This window comes from Ostrea edulis, chromosome 1 (genome assembly GCF_947568905.1).
Source record: "Ostrea edulis chromosome 1, xbOstEdul1.1, whole genome shotgun sequence".
In the NCBI taxonomy this organism is placed as follows: Eukaryota; Metazoa; Mollusca; class Bivalvia; order Ostreida; family Ostreidae; genus Ostrea; species Ostrea edulis.
Window position 1 is genome coordinate 23,231,039 of NC_079164.1, and position 22,919 is coordinate 23,253,957.

General features: G+C 35.2%; 1 protein-coding gene across 6 annotated transcripts in view; it reads right to left on the minus strand.

The window, feature by feature from the left end:
- Nucleotides 1-1,069: 1,069 nt before the first annotated feature.
- LOC125663886 (echinoderm microtubule-associated protein-like 2) overlaps nt 1,070-22,919 on the minus strand; it is a 43,181-nt gene continuing 21,331 nt past the window's right edge. For 5 of the 6 annotated variants that reach the window (XM_056153070.1, XM_056153069.1, XM_056153072.1 and 2 more), the window contains exons 3-21: nt 12,362-13,066; nt 11,879-12,062; nt 8,770-8,928; nt 8,605-8,680; nt 8,317-8,475; nt 8,156-8,219; nt 5,951-6,052; nt 5,641-5,736; nt 4,519-4,665; nt 3,945-4,106; nt 3,720-3,833; nt 3,494-3,631; nt 3,254-3,385; nt 2,997-3,153; nt 2,809-2,909; nt 2,616-2,703; nt 2,433-2,525; nt 2,161-2,291; nt 1,070-2,051 (exon numbers count right to left, since the gene is read on the minus strand). In XM_056153070.1, the coding sequence (XP_056009045.1) occupies nt 1,896-2,051; nt 2,161-2,291; nt 2,433-2,525; nt 2,616-2,703; nt 2,809-2,909; nt 2,997-3,153; nt 3,254-3,385; nt 3,494-3,631; nt 3,720-3,833; nt 3,945-4,106; nt 4,519-4,665; nt 5,641-5,736; nt 5,951-6,052; nt 8,156-8,219; nt 8,317-8,475; nt 8,605-8,680; nt 8,770-8,928; nt 11,879-12,062; nt 12,362-13,066 (2,964 nt within the window). In that variant the 3' untranslated portion in view covers nt 1,070-1,895. Of the gene's footprint in view, nt 2,052-2,160; nt 2,292-2,432; nt 2,526-2,615; nt 2,704-2,808; nt 2,910-2,996; nt 3,154-3,253; nt 3,386-3,493; nt 3,632-3,719; nt 3,834-3,944; nt 4,107-4,518; nt 4,666-5,640; nt 5,737-5,950; nt 6,053-8,155; nt 8,220-8,316; nt 8,476-8,604; nt 8,681-8,769; nt 8,929-11,878; nt 12,063-12,361; nt 13,067-14,756; nt 14,957-22,919 lie in introns of those variants that run through there. The other variant, XM_056153073.1, reaches the window with a different exon arrangement.

Sequence of the window (22,919 nt, forward strand, 5' to 3'; positions counted from 1 at the left end):
GGAGAAGCTGAAATCATCCCGTTTGTCATACAGATTAATTGCGGATATTAGGGAAACCAATGTATAATAGACATCCAGTAGAGGAAAGTCCAGCATAGGAGTTATTGGCCTTGACAACATTTTTTAAATCATAAATAATTGATTATCTATGGAAAATATAAACTTTTTCAGTATAATCAGTTTGCCAGACATTTTATTATATCCAGTGAATAACATTCCTCAGAAAGATATATTTCTATCATGACGTGCAAAGTTTGATTTATTAAAAATTTTGCAAAAATCTATGGGATCACATGAGGATCGATCAACCTTAATTAGATATATTATCTGTGTGTCCCAGATAATGCCATTGGGTGTCGCCCCTCTCGTCACTCCGTCGGTAGAAGACCGCAATAGCAGCTACATAGTACAGAAGTTCTCCGGTTTTGTCATGTCCCCCATTGTGAGCAGTAAATCCTCAAAATTGTGCCTGGTATTTGGATTGATATTCCAGTTATCACTCTTGGTTTCTTTATAGGAGTTTATTTACGTAGACAAGGTTTCACTCTAATTTCCAAGATATATTCATTATTCTATTTTACTTTGATAAAGGTAACTAAGGCATGTTGGGAAAATGGTGGGTTCTATCTTGGCTCTATTGGTGAACCACTGCGATATTGGCACAAAACTGCATCACGAAAGGGGAGCAGCTTGATTACCTAGAATTAGGTACAACATTTGTTGAATTTTAATGTCACAATTCTACATGTTATTTAAGCAAAGACTGTGTGCATTTCTCTCATCTGTGAAGTTGTACAATGTATCTCAATAAATTGAAATCAATTTTTTTAATTCTCAATTCAACATTTATACTCCTATCATTTCTCCAGGCTTTGCACATGTGTTCAAAATGCTTGTGATATAGCAATTGATTTAAATAAATCGTTATTCATTGAGTTTGTCTTGAGTATGCGTTTTATCTAATGTTAGAACCTTTCAAAGAAATTTTTATGTATCTTATACTATGCATTTTATCTCGATTTTAAATCACGGATCTTTTACAAGATGACCAAATGTTATAACAAATGAAGACTATTAAGATAATTTATTAATCATGAACAAATTACAAAGATTACAGAAATTGTTATAATTATCACAGAATGATCAGAGCTTAAAAGGTTTTCATTCCTTTTCTTTTGTAAAACATTAAAATAAAGTACTAAACAAACTTGAGCTACTTTTTGAAATAACGAATTACAACAATTTTTGTTTATGTCACAAACAAATAATATACATACAAAAATACATACAAATTATGATAACGATGCACATACAACTACTTCAAAATATAAGGTACTACTTAACATCTACATAGATAGGTGAATATGGACGGAAGGACGTTAAGAAGTGCCTTGTGAGAATACTGCAGCATTAATCAAGGAATACATGTTTCGTTTGTTTGAGTGATGTCTACAATCATTGAAGCCTATTATGAACAAATTGTCCCATTCCTCCCTTTTCGTCGCTCTCAAATTACGACCCAGACTACACACATTTATATTTTGAAATTTAACTTGCTTTTTATGAACATGTTTTATGTCAAAACTGAAAGGTCAATGCTTCCATTGAGAAATAAGAAGCACTGAAACCGGAAAAGATGATTACTAACGAAACATAGGTAAATGTAGATGTTTAATGAATGGCGATTAACAGAGGTAAACGTCATGCTAATTCACATACTGTACCCTACTGATCTCAGAGGACTGGATTACAGACTAGTCAAATTACAGCAAGTCAATATCTAAAGCTTACTACTGGCTATGTTTAATGGTTGTTAAAACTTTACAAGTTGTTATGCCAATTATGCAAAGAAACTGTCATAGCAGTTTCTCAGTTCTGAACTTCTGTGTTTTTTCTTATGTGTTGTTTTGTTGTCCACTGAATGTGTCCACCACATTCCACTGGGCCAACACTGGCGTCTTTCCTGCTGCGGATAGCACAAAGCTATCATCGTACAGAAACTCTAGTGCTGTCACTGTAGAAGAATAGAGCTTGGTCCAGCGACAGGCAGGCTGTGGGGATAAGATTAAATATAATCTATCACTTTATAGAGTGCTGCAGGGTTTGCGAATATTCAATGTTTACTTTTGAAAAATGAGAGCGATACAATATTTCAGTTACCATGTTAGTGGAGGATGGATATTTGAAGACCTTGATCCGCCCTGTGTTGTCTCCCGTCACAATAATTTCCCGGTAATTAGAACGTGCCACCACAGAAATGGATTCACCCTGATCACAGGATGTCCAAGGACCTAAAATAACAGTAAAAAAACATGCAGTACAAAACCGTCATTTCCTTATACTCTCTCGGGACTTATGTAAGAAATAATGCACTATCAAAACCAATCGATCAGTAGCTGTTATGGATTTGAGAAGAAAAGAAATAAAATTACCCATAAGAGGATGTCCAGCACAACAGCTATACGTTTGCCAGTTACTATCGCGAAGAGCTTGAGGGTAATCTTTTTCCATGCGCTGTATATTCCCTGAAGATAAACAATAAAGCAATAAAACATTTCTCAAAGTAAATTTTATTTTTACTGGGTTTATTCTGTATTTCTAAAATGTTTGCTTACAGTACACCATATCAAAATCGCCGTCCACACTCTGCAGATATCGGCTGTCTGTGGACCAGTCTAGATTGGTTATGAATTTGCCGTGTCCCTATTAACAGCAAAATAATTCAATCGATTTCCGAATTCCACACTTTATTTACATTTTAGAAAAACTGGAAAAGGAAATGTTCTTTTTCAAGGGTATCTGACTTACCCTAAGGATAATGTTGTTCTTTCGATATATCTGACCTTCGTCGTGAACATAAAATATATGAATGTGTCCATCTTCACAGCCAACCGCTAACATAGCATTGTCTGCATAAGAAGTCAAGAGAAGTTAGCATATACACATTTTCGTAACATTGATGAAAGAAATATTTGTATTTTTAAAAGAAAACGTACCCGGGGAGAATTTCATAGTGTTGATTTGCGATTTTCCTACTTGGACAGTAATGATATGCATTCCGTTTTTCGCATTCAAGACGAAGAACCTCCCCGCCACAGAACCCACGGCAACATACATACCGCGACTGTCTACGGCCAGAGCCGAGGACGGCTTCTGTGAAAAGAGTTTAGAAACGTATTTCAAACATAATTGATTTCTTAACTGTGTTTAAAACAACGTTTACGGTATACATTGTTATGACAATATTCAATACCTCCATCGGTGACCGCCAGAGGACTCTGTGCGAAACAGCTGACCATTTGAAGACAAAGTGATCGTGAGCTGTAGTTATAAATGCAGGTTCACCCGGTACGGCAGCTATTGCCCACATTTCCTTGTAGTGACCCTTTAACAAGGTTTTGCAAAAAGGTTATAACTCACTATAATAAATTTTTCACAAGCAAGATAAGATTATCTCCATCCCAATGACAAATTCGTAACTTCTTATGCATACCTGAATAACAAAGCGGAATTTGACAGGGAGAGATCCTGCTAGAATACACGATCTGGAGGTTCCCACAAAAATTTGTCCGTCTGCTCCAAATCCTCGTTGTGGAACAATTGTTCTGACATTACCAGCGATTTCAGGAATCTGTAAAGCGTACAAATGTATAGGTGTTTTACATACATGGTTTACAGTAGAAGTCATAAGATGTAAACCTCGAAGAATAGCGTTTTACCTCTCTTTTGGATATTTTCCTATAGTTATTAATGCTATCCCATGATCTGATACAAGTTCCTCCGCCAGACAGAAGAGTATTATCACCCATCATGCACAGCGCACTCACTGGTTTCTTAAAAGATACACAACAGAGCATACAAACGAAAGGATTTGCAAAACCCGAACGTAAAATTCAGAAAGAAAATGCATGGTATTTGAACAGTCACAAAGGTAAGTTTCTTACCAGATGAGCACCTTCCATTTCCTCGGATACCCCTTGATTCATCGTGAACACAAATTTGGAGTCTTTGGTCCAAACCACAATGGAACCATTTGAATCTCCCGTAATGAATTCACCAGATGATGAAAAGGCATGTGATGTAATCATAGCAGGTTGATTAGAATCCTAAATGTTAGAAAAAATTTGTCACTATCAAATTGTCCAGATTTAATATACTGTTGAATCATTTTAATTCATGGGGGCCAATGTTCATGGGGACGTAATTTCGTGGGTAAGCGATACGATATCACTAGGAGAGATAACGGTACTTTTTTTTTTTTTTAAATGTTCGAGGACACGTAAATTTGTGGGTAAAATTGACCCATGAAATCCACGAACATCAGTCCCCCCCCCCCCCCCCCCCCACGAACAATGATGATTCCACATTATATCTTTTTTTAAATATGTAATTTGGTATAACATAATGAGTGATTGTTCATGAATGGAACAAAACTTTTTATCTCTGTAGTAAACACCTATCATCAGAATTTTTCAAATATAGAGACTGAATGGTAATGTTCTAGAAATGAAGTTTCACCTTAAATACGCCACTGAGTTTGTCCCTGTAGATTTTTCCATCTTGCTCAAAGAGTCGCCAGAAAAACAAATGATCCGCGCCATAGGTGATTAACAATGTGTCATCAAATTTGTAGAAACAGCAGCAGTTGACAGTCTTTGTTGTAGTCTACAAATGAGGTGATAGAGGAGATTGTAGAAGGAAATCATCATATAGAATTCAATGCTAAATACTATTAACAAATGACAATTGCAGGCATCCCATGTGTAAATAATTCAACAAAGTGTTACATTTCCTGGCTCTATAACTAAACAGTTACAGCAAACACAACAAAAATTGATGAAAAACAATCATATACATGAATGATGAAGCCAGTTCATGAATGATTTTTTGTTTTAAAAACTGTTTTAGTTCAAATAATGGAATAGTGCTGAAACATTTATTAATGTAAGATAATGATGTGTGGAAATATTATAAACTGAAAATTATACGGTACACATTGTCTCCGCTTTGAAAACTGCGTTAAAGTGAGTGCTGGTTGACTCTAATGAAAAGTGGGGAATATGCCGTATGTTATTTACCTTCTACAGAGATGCATTCAAATGAATAGAATTAGAAATCAAAGCTTCTGGTAAAGCTACGTTTGATTACAATAAAAAAGAAGACAGAATGGAAGACGCGAACAGTCCTTACTTGTTGGAATTCAACTTGAAATTTTGTTAAAAGATTAATGAAGAAGTAATATGCAGAATTTTTTTTTTTATTTAGCTTGTATCAAACTTAAAATCAGGAGCAGCTGCAAAGTAAATTCGGTTCATGTTGCATATAAAGGCTGAAATTATGTAAAATGGCTTGATGTATGTAACAGGTCTGTTTTGGTTGTTTAAATTTTTTAGACCAGATTAATTGCCCCTTTGACGATTCCGTTTACGAACAATCTCAATATCGCTTTTGAATAAATTATAAGGGTTTTATTCAGTGGACATACATAATATACCACTGCTAAAAACTATAATCACTAGTACAGGGTATAGAGAATGCAAATATTCTTAATTGATTTTTCAGTGCGACAAACGTTTTGGTACACGAAACACGTGATGCGTACTACACATACGATCACTAATGTCCCTTATAAAGACCTACCGTCGTTTTAGCGATGGCTTTCTCCTTTTCCCAGTCCCAGATACTGAGCACATGTTTGTCGCTCGTGTCCACCACACACATAAATCCGCCTCTACTCTGAAATACATGATTGTCACTTTAACATTTTGATGGTTAAGGGGAAGGGGTACCGTCGTATGGGATAAAACACTGCTATTGCAAGTAGGTTTTAATCAGACATTACATCTTTTTCATTCTTTCTTATAACGTACTATATGCATAAGTTTATCATAATTGATCTATTCCACTGTAGCAAAGTAATTTCATGTCCTTTTATGTCTTTGCAGGATACCTGTTCCGAAAATCCGATGGATGCAATCCCCTGTACAAAGAAACCGATCCCAATCACGTGGTACGTAGTAAGTTTCTCCCCGTCCCAAATACGAACGTGAGCCTACCAAATTGAATAAAGGTATAATCCTAATGATGCATATTTTAATATATATATAATTTACAATGCAGTTTGAGCATATGATTACCGAATTTAAACTTGTATGCACGAACAGTTTTTATTCTTTGTAGTAAGTTATTACATTTATTATATACCCATCGATGTATCGTTTGTTGATAATGTGGATTTCACAGCGTATGATCCGGTTTTCCGGATCACCACACTGTGGTTTTCTGATTCCGTATCAGTATCCTCTGAAACTGATGCCGTCACAATAATGTCACAATGCATCAACGCAACGTTATTTGTGGAAAATATTGACAGCGTCACAAACGAAACTGCGTACACAAAACATAATTTCATGGTATGTCTGTGTTTTTGATAATTTGGATTACATTTATTATCTTATAAATGTGGATTTAAAATGCATAAGGGGGTATATAATAAATGTATCATTACTACAGTAACTTGATCCGAAGAGTTGGATCACATCTCGTTGACAGGCGCGGATCATCAGATCAAACTCGACGCTTCGCGTCTCGTGTGATCTGATGATCCTCGCCTGTCAACTCAACGTGATCCGACTCTTCGGATCAAGTTACTGTAGTAATAATATATATTTATTATATACCCATCAATGTATCGTTCGTTGATACTGTGGATTTCACAGCGTGTGATCCGGTTTTCTGGATCACCACACTGTGGTTTTCTGATTCCGTATCAGTATCCTCTGAAACTGATGCCGTCACAATGACGTCACAATGCATCAACGCAACGTTATTTGTGGAAAATATTGACCGCGTCACAAAACAAAACTACGTACACAAAACATAATTTCATGGTATGTCTGTTTTTGATAATTTGGATTGAATTTATCATCTTATAAATGTGGATTTAAAATGCATAAGGGGGTATATAATAAATTTATCATTACTACAGTAACTTGATCCGAAGAGTTGGATCACGTCTCGTTGACAGGCGCGGATCATCAGATCAAACTCGACGTTTCGCGTCTCGTGTGATCTGATGATCCGCGCCTGTCAACGAGACGTGATCCGACTCTTCGGATCAAGTTACTGTAGTAATAATATATATGTATATGCAATTGATATCAAGTATGAACATTTGAATGATCCAACATACAGAATACTTGGTATATATCAAATACGTACAACTTGAGTCCAAAACTTATTTTGCGTGTTTTTATTTGACCTCTATATACAATCACCATGGAACATTGAACTTGTGTTGTTGCTTTACTTTAATTGTAAACTTCTTTTCGTATATTAATCTCGCGCAGCAGCTCAATTATTACTCAGGGTCTAGCTGGCTTCCTTATTCGAGCACTCCCCAAAGAATAGCCAAAGCAGGTTTGGTCTTCAATGGCAATATCTGCAGTGACAAGCACTTTTCTACCTAGTAACATTATTGATTTGTGTTGATTACTTTATCGATTAAGGTTACTATTTCGGAAACATTTTCACTTCATCATTAGAGACTCGTGGTATTTTCAGGTCCTAATTGAGTGATGTGGGATACTAGCTGTCCGGAATTATTTTTTTTTTCAGATTGTCATATCATGTGTCTTGTTTATCTGATCCAAACTCATTAAATCATATTGATTGTATATTCATAATTGATACTTCAGAATAATTGATACTAAGAGACTTAATGATGACAATAAACCCGCCTTCGATTATGTTGTAAAAGTAAACTTTATATAGGGATGAAAGGTGTGAATGTAGTGGTGTCGTCCTCTGTATAATTTTATGGAGATTGGCATTGCCTTTGTTTATTGAGGTGTATTATGTCGGTCATTTGCTTAATGTATAATAATACGAAATTTAAGCTATAACTTCCTTCTGCCGATTAAAAGATTTAGATCAAAATTTATTTCTACAGAAAAGGCGAGGTTTTTTCTCTGAACACTCTACAGGAATTAATTATGAAAGGCTTTGGACAAAAGTAGAACAAAATCTAATGATGGTGTATATTTACAATAAAGGTAACGTTTTATGACGTAAAACACACGCAGAACACACTCCTTTCAAGTTAAAAATTATGCACCCATAGTAAGTATGGCGCACTGTATCTCTATGTACTTGCCGGGTTTTCCTTTCCAGCGACTTGTCCTGACGCTACCCAGTTCTCCGTTGGATGCAAAGTGAGACTGCAATGATATAATGTATAATGATAGATCGCTTTGTGATATAATATTTCTTTTGTCTATGGTTTTATTTATACTTTAGTTCAGAACCAAGCCCTACCTAGATATATCCTCTGTGTGTCCCAGATAATGCCGTTGGGTGTCGCCTCTCTCGTCACTCCGTCGGTAGAAGACCGCAACAGCAGCTACATAGTACAGAAGTTCTCCAGTTTTATACACAACCACACTCTTACAGCCCTCGCGTGTATGGAAACCGTAACTAAGACAGGGGTCAAGGTTAACTTAAACAACGATTGAACTTATTAAGTAATATACTGTTGAACTGATAAAAAAAAGCAAGGGAATTTCTGTACATTTTCAGACAAAAGATGAACTGATATAAGGATACATCCATTCCAGCTTAAGCTTTTTGTCTGGTCGTTGTCCATCATCATCTGGATATGTAATGGAAGGCGGGAAATAATCTGAAAATCAAACAAATGTGTAATGGTGGGTATTCAGTCTTTGTCGTGGAAAAATAATTTTCAAAATCCATTTAACATTGAATATTAACCTCGGACTTTTCCACGAATGTTGAACTTAACGCTGTCCGCATCTTCGTAATGCCTGGCTGAGATTTGTTCCTGGTACCCGTTCAAATGAATCCTGTTTGAATTACCTTCTTGAGGTGATGGAGATTCTTGCATCCCGTACTCATCTATTTCATCCAAGTCTGTATAAATTGAGATAAGTTTGTAATTGCATTTATTGATATTAACTGATAATGGTAAAATGTTTATAAGAATTCGTGGATGCTGCTTGATAACATCCGAGGTCGATAGATGTTATTTTAAAGCGTTAGCCGCGGCTTTTATATGTTAAACATCATGCTTCTACCTCGGAGGTGTATCATGCAACATCCACGAAAACAAAAACAAATTCTTCTACACTTTACTTTCAGAAATATACATCTGATCGTTTCCCTATACAACTACAAATTAGGTCACTAGCTTTCAAATGGAAAACACGGAATTTTTTCTGACAAAAACTGAGATGGTAGGGTCAAGAATTTTGGAAGATATTTCAAGTATTTAATTTGATGTTGATGAGTATATCAATGCCATGAATAAAAATGAAACTCAGTAATATTCATATCAGGCGATTAGTCATTCAAAATATTACTTTGTTAAACACCACTCTGGTTCTTTTCACAAGTACTCTAAGTTGCTTTCAAAAGATGATGGAGTTCCTCAATGACAGTGTTCAACAATCTCTTCAAATTTCTCATGGACACGCATTTTACTTCATTAATTAACCCATCTCTTTTGTTATCCTATGTGTAATAATTTATTCAAAAGCTTCTATATGAGAATAAAAATGTATTGCTGTGGTCTTCAACGAAATGCTTAGATTCATTGGATGGATGGATCCCTTTCGACAGGGGATGCTTACTCCTCCTAGGCACCTGATCCCACCTTTGGTGTGTCCAGGGGTTCGTGTTTGCCCAACTATCTATTTTTTATTGCTTATAGGAGTTATGAGATTGATCAACTGTTCGTTATCTTCACCTTTCATTCATCAACTTCGTTTTATCTATCGACAATATTAACTTTCATCCATATGTGGATTCCTTATATTTCAATGAACTCGAAATATAAGACACCACATTCTTTTACATATGCTTCATATTTGGATATTTCACATGTTAATGGCAAACTAACAAACTTGAATTTATGACAATTGAGAGTAGTTCAACTTCTCCATTATGAACTTCACATATTTATGTAGCAATATTCCATTGTCACCTGCATATGGTGTTTTCATCTCTCGACCTATTCCATATGCGCGATCCTGTTCTGCCTATGATTAATTTATAATTCAGACAGGCTACTGACAAATTAGTTGCTCTTACAGGAGTTTCATCAGTCTCGTTTGAACTTTGCATTTCATATATTCTATGGTCGTTATTTTGATCAGATTTGCAAATATAGCCAATCATTAGATCGAATACTGTCTGACTGTTCGTTATCTTCACCTTTCATTTATGATATTGATCACTGTTCGTTATCTTCACCTTTCATTTATGATATTGATCACTGTTCGTTATCTTCACCTTTCATTTATGATATTGATCACTGTTCGTTATCTTCACCTTTCATTTATGATATTGATCACTGTTCGTTATCTTCACTTTTCATTTATGATCTGATTAACATTATATATTGAGCAGCTGTGTTACGGTGACTGTCAGTTGCCGGAAATTATTATCTGTTCTTCTCTGAATGCTAATTCAACACACACCCCAACACGATACACGTGGAAGAGGTATGCATCGCTATGATTGTTTACATATGCATCGATCTCAAATCGCAGACGATTTATTTTGTTCTTTTTCCTCAATATCAAATATTTTTCAGCTATTGCAACTCGTTTTTTGTTGTTGTATTAGCAACACTCATAGTGTAAAAACAGAAGACCTTTAACAGCTATTAATACACAAACTATACACAGCGTCTAATCGGGTCGAAGACGTGAAACCGAAATAGTCTCAATTAATAATACAATTTACATTTAATTCTTATGAAAATTTGATACTTCTAATTGAGAAGAAAAAATATCTTGCTGTGGCCTTCAATTCGACATTTAGATATATCGACGATGTATTATCTATTAACAATAATAATTTTCATTCATATATCGATTCAATATATCCCAGTGAACTCGAAATAAAAGACACCACAGAGTCGTCCACTTCTACTTCATACTTAGATATTTTATTGAAAGTAAATATTAACGGCAAACTAACAACTCAAATTTATGACAAACGGGATGATTTCAACTTCTCCATCGTCCATATTTATGTAGCATATTTCATTATCACCTGCATATGGTGTTTACAAATCTCAACTGATTCGATACGCAAGACCTTGTTCTGCGTATGGTCAGTTTTTAAATCGAAGCAGGCTACTGACAAACAAGTCGATGGTGCAGGGGTTCCGACAGTATCGTTTAAAACCAGCATTTCGGAAATTCTATGGTCGTTGTAACGATCTAGTTTGGCAATACAGCCTATCATTGGGTCAAATGCTGTCTGACGTGTTCCATACCTATTGTTAGACCGTTATTGGCACACTGATTTGGACTACGGATAACTCCGTTTACCTTATCAAGATATAGGGCACACGGCGGGTGTGACCGGTAGACAGGGGATGCTTACTCCTCCTAAGCACCTGATCCCACCTCTGGTATATCCAGGGGTCCGTGTTTGTCCAACTCTTTATTTTGTATTGCTCATGAGAGTTGTGAGATTGATCACTGTTCGTTATCTTCGCCTTTTATGTATCACGGTTCTGGTAATCTTTGATTTATCGAGTATATATCGGAGAATAATGGACGGTGCATTTCTTTGATCTCTGCAATAACGGTTGTAGACAATTCTTTATTGTGAAAACTAGCATTTCAAAGGACGTAAATATCAAATGTTGTGTTATAGATACTCGTAAAATATCTAATGTTATGTATGATCTATGAAGTCAGATATGTCTGGCAAAACATTCGTGATATACAGATTGATGAATTGACGACAACCATCATAAGATAGAAAGTTGAGTGACTGACTCTCTCTCTCTCTCTCTCTCTCTCTCTCTCTCTCTCTCTCTCTCTCTCTCTCTTAGTGATCATACCTCCATCGTTTGCTTTATGGAACTTTTTCATTCTGCTTGCAACACTTATGGAATCACTTCCAGAATTGCTGCTGGGAGCTGGACGCTTGACATTTTCTGGTTTTAGAGGTAGCAGTTCTGGTCCACAAGCAATGAAATTGTCCTGGTTTTTAAACTCGTTGAATAACTGACTAAAACTCTCAACCTATAGAATAGAAAAAAGTGTTATCGTCAAACATAGTGATGCTGAAATACTCGTGTATTCTCTTGCATCATAGAGAATATTAAAATATACGTGTTTTCTCCGATGCCATGTTATCTATTGCAATGAAAGATAACATGTTTTGATAATGTGTAATGTTTATTACTGTCTGTCATACAAAAAATTCATGAAATTATACAACTTATACATAATAAACTGAAGCATAAGATGCCAAAAACTCTTAGACTATTTTAGAACTTGTTGTAATACATTATAAACTGAACACTAGTTCTGTTACGTACCTTTCTGTGAGGTTGTTTCTCGGTGTACAAAGCATAGATATCAATGTTTGTCATGTCCCCCATTGTGAGCAGTAAATCCTCAAAATTGTGCCTGGTATTTGGATTGATATAGAATTTTTCTCTTCTATCTCTGTATTCATTGTTTATTACAGTGATCACTCTTGGTTTATTTTTGTGAGAGTTTTTCGGCGAGTCAGATCTTTTGAACAATTCGAGTTCATATTTTCGAACACGGCCGGCTGAGGGTTTTCGATTATTCCAAAACTGCTCTCTGGATTGACCATAAGGTATTTCAAGGGCAGGCCTTTTTACAGAGGACACAATGTACGACCTGCCTTGTTGAAATGCTGTGACACTCTTGATTTCCCTTCCATCTGGTAACGCGAAAACATATCGAACACCTGATGTCGTTTCAATGCGGTCATTAAGGTACACAAGAAGTGCCTCAAAGTTCAGAAACTGTTTGGGATTAATGCACACGTTCACACCTTTGAAGTCTTTATCACCATTTCGGAAAAATGTCACCCTCTTTCCTTTCCTGTCTACCGTTCTGTGCACTGCAGCTTTGTCATTCGCGTCGGAATTCATTTTGGATTGTTCATACCTTCCCATATCAAATGGGGGATATTCCCTGTAAGTGTCTGTGTGGGGCCGTTGTGCTGGGTAAACCTCGTATTCATCGTCACTGTAAACCGGAATTTCGCTCTAGAAAAGAGATTGTGAAACCAACATTGCAATAAGGCTGCAACTGCAATGCTGTGCTATATATCGATGGTTTTATAGAGGTGTACATGCATAATGTAATACGATTTAATACTAAGCCGTTGGATAACGTTGCCTGTCAGTGACTGGAAGTTACTTACATTCTTTTAATCTCAGTTAAATGGTTTTCGAAAAGTAATTTAGAACTGATCACGCTACACCTGACAAGGCGGAAATGAGATATCACCATTGTTATTGTTTTAAAAAATCCGGGATTGGTCTATTGTTTGAAAGTATTCACATGTAACTAATTCTGTCATAAAACCAAATTTAATACACTTGGGTTTAAAAAAAGATGCTTCATAAATATATAACTATCGCGATAAGTGAAACAAAGAGATGAATATTTGATCGTGATTGTAATAAAGGTTACGTTCGTAAAACAAGGAATTTTTCCCCAAACTAATGATTGGACAACAGACAATACAAGATCAAAGGTATGTTGGTTATTGGGTATCGAATACTATCGATAGATATTAAAATTGTCTAAATATCCCAATAACAAAATTATTCATAACAGAAAATTATCTTAATTTTTTTTTTCAATTTCCATACATGAATTTTGTTATGAATTAATTTTTATAATGTTCTTATTTTCTCTTCACATGACATGGGTATGATATGTTTTGTTATGAATTAATTTTTATAATGGTCTTATTTTCTCTTCACATGACATGGGTATGATATGTTTTGTTATGAATTAATTTTTATAATGGTCTTATTTTCTCTTCACATGACATGGGTATGATATGTTTTGCGTGTAGAAACACATTGTTGTACATTATTGATACAGCGTTTCATCATCAATTGATTTTGAAATATATCGTTCTACAGTGGATAGTTTAAGATACTGTTTCATGCATTAACATGACCTTGCGATTGGACACGCACATTAGTACATGTAAGTAGGGAAATCGTTTCGCAAGTTTATGAAAAGGGGAAAAATTTCAAATAGATGTACGTCTGTTGAATTTTCTCATCAGGTGACCTAGGAAATTTTCAGATTGTTTGAAACTTAGAAAGGAATTTTTTTTTAAAAAAATCCCAAGAATTAAAAAAAAAAGGTCCAGAAAACACAATTTATTTTGTTGGTGAGAAATCTGGAAGCGGTCGAGGAAAGTGCTGCAATTTTTTTAACGCATCTGGCTCTTTGAGGAAAGTCAAATTAAACACATTTGATCTGAGTAAATTGGAAAAATTAATACCTTTTCATTACTAGTATTTTTGTAACTGAATGAAATACTGGTATATATTGATAGAATGAGCATATACATGAAAATGTTTGAAAACATAATAAATGAATAAAAAGAATCCTTATCAAAGTCGTAATTTTTTTTGCAAGAAATGAACAATGTAGTAATGTGAAAAAAGAAAATAATACATACATGATAAGAAATTGGACAGCTTTCTAAACATGATATTGAGATAGAGTCTGCTCTGTTGGTGATATGGGCATCTTCTTTTTATTTGTTTTCATTGTTTCTTTTTAAATTACGCATTTTCAAATGATTTTTTTTACAAAATCAAAGTTAGACAATCTAAAAGATATTGAGGTCAGAAATCTTTAGAGTTTTTAAAAATATTTAAAAAAGTAGAAAAGGATTCCCCCTATATTAAAGGTATTACTACTCACTTGCGTTTCGTTTTCGTGAACATTATCATTCCATTCTACAAGGGAAGCAGTCAGAAGCTTCCGATCACTACGTTTTGGTCGTGTTCTAGTGTCTCCTTTAAACATTTTCACTTGCCGTATATACCTTCACTTACACATTGTACAGGATGTCACGCTGATAGCGCCATCAGTTTAAAGACCGCGAAACGTCGGAGAGAGAGACCGAAAATAATGTCATCATTACTTCCTTAGCAACGATATTTAAAACTTGTCATGAAAATCGACAAGGTCCATTGTTTCATTCTTTCGCTAATAATTCATTACAGTTAAAATTTAACACTCCTACATTGATCGAAATTACTAGCATGATGGAATTTTTATGCTAATATACAGGATAAGTTTCCGAAGCACCATATCAATGAGTTTGATTATTGGTTTGTTTACACGGTGTAAAAATCACTTAAACATGTCATCTCGTTATTCGATGTTTTATTTGGTTTACTTCATATCAAGTACAATATATTTCTTTATGATAGTAAAATCAGATCCCTATGGTTAAATACATTTTGACTTCTCGTTGGAACTTATACCACGGACGGTTGAAAATTTTGTTACGTAATTTTCAATTTAACCATAGTTGAAATTATGATAAGTAAATACTGTATACCTTAGTAGTTGTTCCGACCCGCGAAGTCTTGTAGTTTTTTTCGGCTGCCTTCATGGTTTTAGGAGTGGGTTTTCCCCCGCGTTTCGATGCCATGTTTGTACGATAAGCCGTAGAAATAATCAAAATTTATATCCTAAGACTCTGCCTCTATCATATCAAAATTAATTATGCAAAGCCAGCGACCCTGTGTTTGACTCTGCTTATTGGATGTGGTATTGAGAGACGGGGACTGAGCAAGACATCGGGAACTGTGTTTAGTAGCTTTCTAAATAATTCATTATCAAGCAAGGCTTATTCTTTTTAGTCTCACTGAAATGCCTCGGTAACTCGTCATCCACACAGTGTTTGATGCGATGAACCGGCAATTTTCTTTGATAAAGCATGGGATATATTATATTGTGTCTTAGTATTATTTTAATTCCATACTTTCATTATCGAAAAAGTGAAATTAGCCGTGGAATTCTTCGGTACTCTTTCAGAGCACGCATGTAATGAGTACCGGGTATTAGGTAAAAATGTCTTGATATTTCAGCTTTTTTTTAAAAATTGACTCACAGTTTTAAAGTGTGTGGACAAATGTTTACAAAATATCATCAAATAAAATTCATGATGATTTCCCCCAAGAAAGTAGATAGAATTACAATGGTGTTACAGAGTAGACCTACCGTGTCTACCTATTCGTTTATAGAATGAATATGAATATCAATGCGCTGTTTGATCGAAGTACTTCAAAAGTTCATTTAAGTGTTTTCGCTTTTATGAACATATTCTGTTTAACACACTTTGAATAATTGAGATGTTTGCACGAAGAACAAAACTTCGTGAAAACAATACTATTCCCACCGGCGATGTTTAACACTGCTATTTCCATCAGTTATGTTTTAAATTTGCAGCTTATTGGGTTAAAATTAATTACGCTAGAAGGTATTTTAGCTCACCTGCGTGTAGACTGACGAGATAAAAGATTATGGTAATTTGTCATTTTCCTATAACTGCAGGCCATCATCAGGTAGTGTAAAAACATTATGGTCCCGAAGACTGGATGGGAGCACTGTTAAGTTTTATAATGTTAGGACCATATATTCAATTCATTGCTTTAAGCGTTACTCATTATCAACATCACACATACGTATTTACAATACAACGTAACTCATGACAAATTGATAAAAATTGTGAATTTCTAAGTTTCAAGCTATAAAAAATGTATTTACACAGATTATACATAGCTTTATAGGTTTCCGTTTTTTAAAAACAATTTCATAAATTTGAACATTGATGGTTTCTCATGATAATATTTGCTTACGATATTCGGCATATATAGGACATAGAATGGTATTCATCTTTGTTAATATTTGTGGACGAATAACAACATTTTTAAATTGTTCTCAAATAGCACTGAAAGTAATGTCCGTTAATTAGATATTTATATAATGGACACTTTGATTTCTCAGTCTTTACGAATATTTCTTTTTTGTTTGATCGAAAATTCTGTGTTTAAAACTTTGCAATGTTAATTAGCTAATTTCTTGTTTGTTCCAAATATAATTAAAACCAGGTTCCACAAACTTTTCTTTATATGAAATCCCCTATTTTTGTGATCGTTCTTCACAGTTAATAACATCTTATCGTTATCAATATGTTTTTCAATGGTTTGAGATTCTTTTCTCAAGGAATTCAGATCATGTGCATTACCATTGCTTGTGGTTGTAGCAAAAACGATAGCAGTACAGCATTCCAGATGTGGAATTATCGCTTTAAAGTACAAGTATTGATATTAATTTTGTTTAATGTGTCTTTATAAAGCGGCGATGGAATTAAGAAAAAGAATTTTAAAGTAGTTTATTGATGAAAAGGTTACATTCACTTTTTATACTTTCCTTCCAAATGCCGATCTATAGTAAGACCCATGCGCATGTGAGATAACCACAGGCATTCGACGTTATATATATATATATATATATATATATATATATACCTCGAGTGTCTGTTTCAAAGATGACGCTTGTGTGAATCATATACTGTTTTATTCAGAGGGCAGATACATGGAACTCTTTCTTTCACAATAACATGAGAGATTTTCTTTTAATCAAAGATTATCATATACTTCATGTTATAAATCGTAGTACTACTATAAGATATTAAAAAAGTAATTCGTAGTAATTTCATAGAGATCTAGACACTGGTCGCGGTGAATCAGTGGTGAGGACGTTCGATTCGCGAGAGGAAGGCCGTGGGTGCGAGCCCCTCTCGTGCCTTGACCGTATCAAACTCAAGACATAACAATAAGTAGTGACTGTTCCTTCGCTAAACGCTCAGCTCGCATGTCTTTTGCATGGTGCCTTATAAACTGAGGTTCCGTGTCACGACAGGCTAGCCCTCAATACATCATACAGAGGTTAACCTTTGTGGCACTTCACCTACACCTTGTGGCTTTTCGATATGAGTGGGAAAAAATTAACAAAGAAATGTCACAGTCCAAACACATGCCTATATCTTGGAATTTAGCTATAACCTTGATATATTGATCCAGCTAATTTTCTGTGCAATAAACGTGTACACCTGTATACAGTAATCCCAGAAAATCAATGGTTTATCTCCTGTAAAGATGAACCTACAGGGCCATATCATTCATGCATACGTAATGAAACCAATTTCGTGATCAATAAAATGTAACAAAGTAGAATATTCATCTCGGATTCTGAGAAGAAAACTGTAACTTCTGAAACAATACCTTTTGTTCTTAAAATCTACTATTTTTCATTAAGAATATTTTTTTTAAGTTTGTATGATTTATCTAAGCAGATAATTTTCACAAAATGTCTTAACGATACCTTCCATTAAATTGCAATGCCACACAATGGTGTGATCGCCCAATCTTAATGTTCGCGTAGGGAGTTACAATCTTCAGAGTAGAATAACAAAAGTACACGGGATAGGGAGGTGATTTCTCACTGTATGTTATACATAAACAATCTCCATGGATACAGGTAAACAAACGGGGAAGGTTATTGCATTTTGACCTCCATATGATATCTCAACCATTGCAAACACAATGTTAGAAAGACATCTACCAAACTGGATTGCGAATACCAATATACTGCCGTGTTTACGAACATGTAAACATTTAAGATTGTTTATTTTTGTTATTTTTGAAATTAAATATTCAAGTAAATAAGAATTAAGATATATATCCTTGGTAAACTATACTGCATCGGACGGTTTTTAAAGTGTTTTACTGTTTCGGACTTCGAGAAATACTGAATGCTAAAGTAATAGAAGCCTGAACCAAAACCCACCGGAAGAAGTATTACCTCCGACATCTTACGTCTCAATTCAAGTACCTTTGCAAATATAGTTGTTCATAACGATAGCAGTTTTTTCTCCACTTATTGAAACTTGTAAAGACTAATTTTCTTTACGAAATTATTACGAAATGGAAAAGTTCTACCAAAAAGAAAGAAAATTTCAGACTCACGTCGCGTAGAGTCATTTCGCTCTCATTGTGCGATTCTGTCGACGCCGAATGGATTACAGACCCATTCGAATTGTCTTCACTGGAATCGTTTTTCATGTTTGACAAACTTTTCTTGGAATATTCACTACGTTCATACTCTCCATTTTCAGGAATGACTTCTTCAGCGAGAGAAATGTCAGAAATATCACTTGGTCTGATTTTTGATTTCCTACGATTTGAATTAAATTCCTCAAAGTAATTGTCCGCAGTAAATCGCCTGAGATCTATATTTTTCGATGATTTCGAATGAGTTAGATATCGAGAGGATCGCCCTTGAGCCTTCATATCTTGGATTTCTCCGTTCTCCTCCAGTCCGTTTGATGTGGAGCCGTCTGCCGCACTGTACCTCCGCCTGTCACTAGGTGTGAACGTCCAGTTGGTGTACGACATCTTTCTAGACATTCGACGACTATTTCGACGACTCTCAACTGCCTGAGGCATTGGTGTGTTCATCTTAAATGACTATGTTGAAAGTTACCAAACGTTTTCCAACAGAAGTTTTCCTTTTCAAACCATTGTCTTACAAACGAGTATGAAATTCTTGGTATTCTTATTAAATCCTTTCATGTTTCTTGTTCTGGATGGAGTTGTGAGGCCAATCTATGACCACTACTTTGTTTGTTGTTCTGGATGAAGTTGTGAGGCCAATCTATGACCACTTCTTTGTTTCTTGTTCTGGATGAAGTTGTGAGGCCAATCTATTACCACTTCTTTGCGTATTCCTTAGCATGTTTATTACCGTATAATTAAGAAAGAAGAGAATAAATATTCGATGAGCTTCATTATCTAACGTGTTTTCGTGATGGGTATATTCTCTTGGGAGGTGGAAGTATTTTATTAGCATGCTTCTCCTATAGTGTGTTGTTCTGATTAAAGTAAATTTAGTCTCAGTAACACACGCGTGTTATTTTAGCTATACAAATGTGTATCAATGTTCTAATGGCGTTTTGGAAAACTTTCATTGATCTAATGTACCAAGAAGGATAACCACAAATTATGTGCATGAGTTTTGAAACTGGGAAGAGAGATCAATTTTAAAAAGTTATGATTTTTTACTCTTCTAAAATCACAAATATAATGTTCACCACATGACATTTATATGCATTATTTTTTAACAGTGTACACGTGTTTCTCACATAAATGTTATTTTCTCATTAACCAAATAAATACTCAATTCGTTATATGTCTGTCTTGCGCAAACGATCCAACGTGTTGGAAATGTATGAGAACCTAGTCTTAGATGTTACCTTGCTCCTTTGGATTTGTCCATCTTCTGCCACGATATTTTCGGCTGGATATTCATGGGAAGGTGCCGAGGTACTCCGATGAAGAAATGCTGAGACCTTACCAGACGTCATATAAACTCTTGTTATGTTACCTTTATTTTGTTCTTCAGATTCAGCCATGTAAATATCTCCCATATTTGGCTGAAACACAATTTCAAGCACTGGCGAGTTTAAATGCTTGGAATTATTTTCATTTCTTTCTGAAAGATTCCTATTTAAATTCCCACTTGTAGATTTTATTTCAAGTTTGTTACTGGAAGTTAGGCGACGTTGGTATTTGGTAATGATCTGGTCAGGAGAACGGCCCTCCCTAGGATCATCGGAATCGTCAAAATTTTTGTCCAAGAGCACAAATGAATCAAAGTTCTTCTGATAATCATTTTTGTTGGGAGGAGCATAGACTTCAGTATACAGATGAACTGACTCATTTCCGCTGAAGCGTCTATGAATGTGAGGTTTGTACTTCAGTTTAGATTCTGTTTTCCGTATATCTTCATCTCGGGTCTGATGAATTCCTCCTTGCTTTAAATTTTGGGGGAAATGCTGCACAGGCAGTCTATGCAGATCGTATTGTAGAACTTCCGGTGCTTCTTTCGTAAAGGTCGGGCTTCTTAGGACACGAGGTCGATTGGTCTCAAATCCAAAAGAGTGAAGAGCATTCTCCTTTTTAGAGGGCATTGGTTTTACTACGGCTGATAATCTACCTTTACTTTTGGCAGATGCCATTGAACTCGGGGTGGAAATATCATGGTAGCGATAGAAAGAGTTATCGATGTCTTTATACTTGGAGGTATGAGTTGGCATATCAGTATTGGAAAAGGACACCTGTCTTTTGGCATTTTCTTCCTTTATAATCTTCTGCACTTTGTTCACACTTTCCTTTCTTCTTCCATACACTTGACTATATAACAATCTACGATTGCAATCATCAATCTTCCATTTCTTTTGGATGCGTCTCCTTAAATCATCGCTATACTTTTGACGCCTTTTAAAAGAATTGAAGAATGATTTAGACTTCTCTAAACCGTCAACAGTGTTATCGCGATCATCATCACACTGGCTGCTTGTTGTGATATCTTCCTTGCCGTTCTTAACTAATTTTGGCACATTCAAAAAATCCTTGTTTTTAATATTCTTATCTTCCTTAACTCCTAATGGATTCTTGAGGACTGTGTGAGATGTTACGTTTGAATCATAGCTAATTTCGCATTTTGTGGAATTTGATTTGATCGTATTTGTATTTCTGAAGTTACTTCCATTATCACTTCCAACTTTTTGGCTTCTTTTTAAATTTTCTGGCTTTGGGTCTTTGGATTTTCTAGATTTTTCATTGATGAAGGTCGTTTTCCTGTCTTCATTTTCTTTATGTTCTTTTGACATGACATGTGTAATTGCCCCTGTCAAGGATTTTGTCTCTAGTTGTTGAACAGTATTCACAACTCTAGATTTGGTCTTCACTGGCAGTGTTTTCTGCATGAGTTTAGGATATCCCTGTGCGTTATTTGTTTTGCTCGCTTTTTCCATTGATGGTTTCTTCAACAAATCATCTGCCTTTTTATATTTAGATTCTAATACTCGACTTAGAACTTTGTCCTTATTAATCAGCCTCTCGGTTTGTCGTCTAGTAAACGTTTTCTGCCAACTGGACGTTGCTGATTTATTCGTTTCCTTCCTCGTTATATTGGTCTGCTTGAGCTTGGCTTTTTTAAGTTCTGTTTTGTCATTTGAAACGATGGCTGTTGTATTTGAATTCTTATTCCGCGGATTAATTTCCTCCTCTTTTGTACGAATACCACTTGCAGCAATCAAATTGTCACCCAGATCGACAGGACTGGATATGACAATTCTAGGTATCCCACAATCCTTCAACTTTTCAACACTTTCGTTTCTGATCGACGAATCACTTTTATTATTCATTTTCCCGATTGCAATTTCAGTCCCGTGTGTATATAGGGTAATTAATTCCCTGGCCTAATTAGGTAATCCCTAATATGCCCGAAGTCTCCGCTAGCATATTGGCAGAATAATGTGACTGATATCGCTAATAAATCTTTAGTAACAATTGCCTTTCCACTGGTTTAGTATATGTGACCACATCTGTCTGTGTGTTTGCATATGGAATATTTTCTCTTGACAAAGATTCGAATTCTCACAAGAATGAGTTAATATCCTTCTTGTTGTAATCTGACAGTTGTCTTATTTCCGGTTTTGTACTTTGCTGGGTCTTTGCGTTTCAAACATTTTAAATGTCCTTCGGTCAGCCTTTGTTATCCTCTAGAAGATATATATCCTGGTGCTATTTTGTAACGTGTTTACTTGTACTTAAAGTTTAAATCGAAAGGCTAATAGATGCAAAATTCAAACTCTTTGAGAAAGAGAGAAATAGAGAAAGGTTAAAATATGGAATATTGAAAATGATAAAGGACATCTGATCATTTTCTATTTAACCTGCAGAAATCATGAGACTCCCGGAAGAGATTTTAAACCGAAATCTCGTTTTACGATAGAAAACATTCACTACACTAACATAGGCTGATAGTTGTGGTCTGTGTTTGGCACTTTACATGGGTCTTTAAGGCATTACACTGAACGTTGACTGATGTAGCATTAGACCACCGCTTAGAAAGCAAGTATGTATGAAATCACCCTGTAAGTATTTGGAATTGCAGTTCATGTTAGGAAAGTGAAATTTGCAGTTATGCAATTTGTCGTCCTAA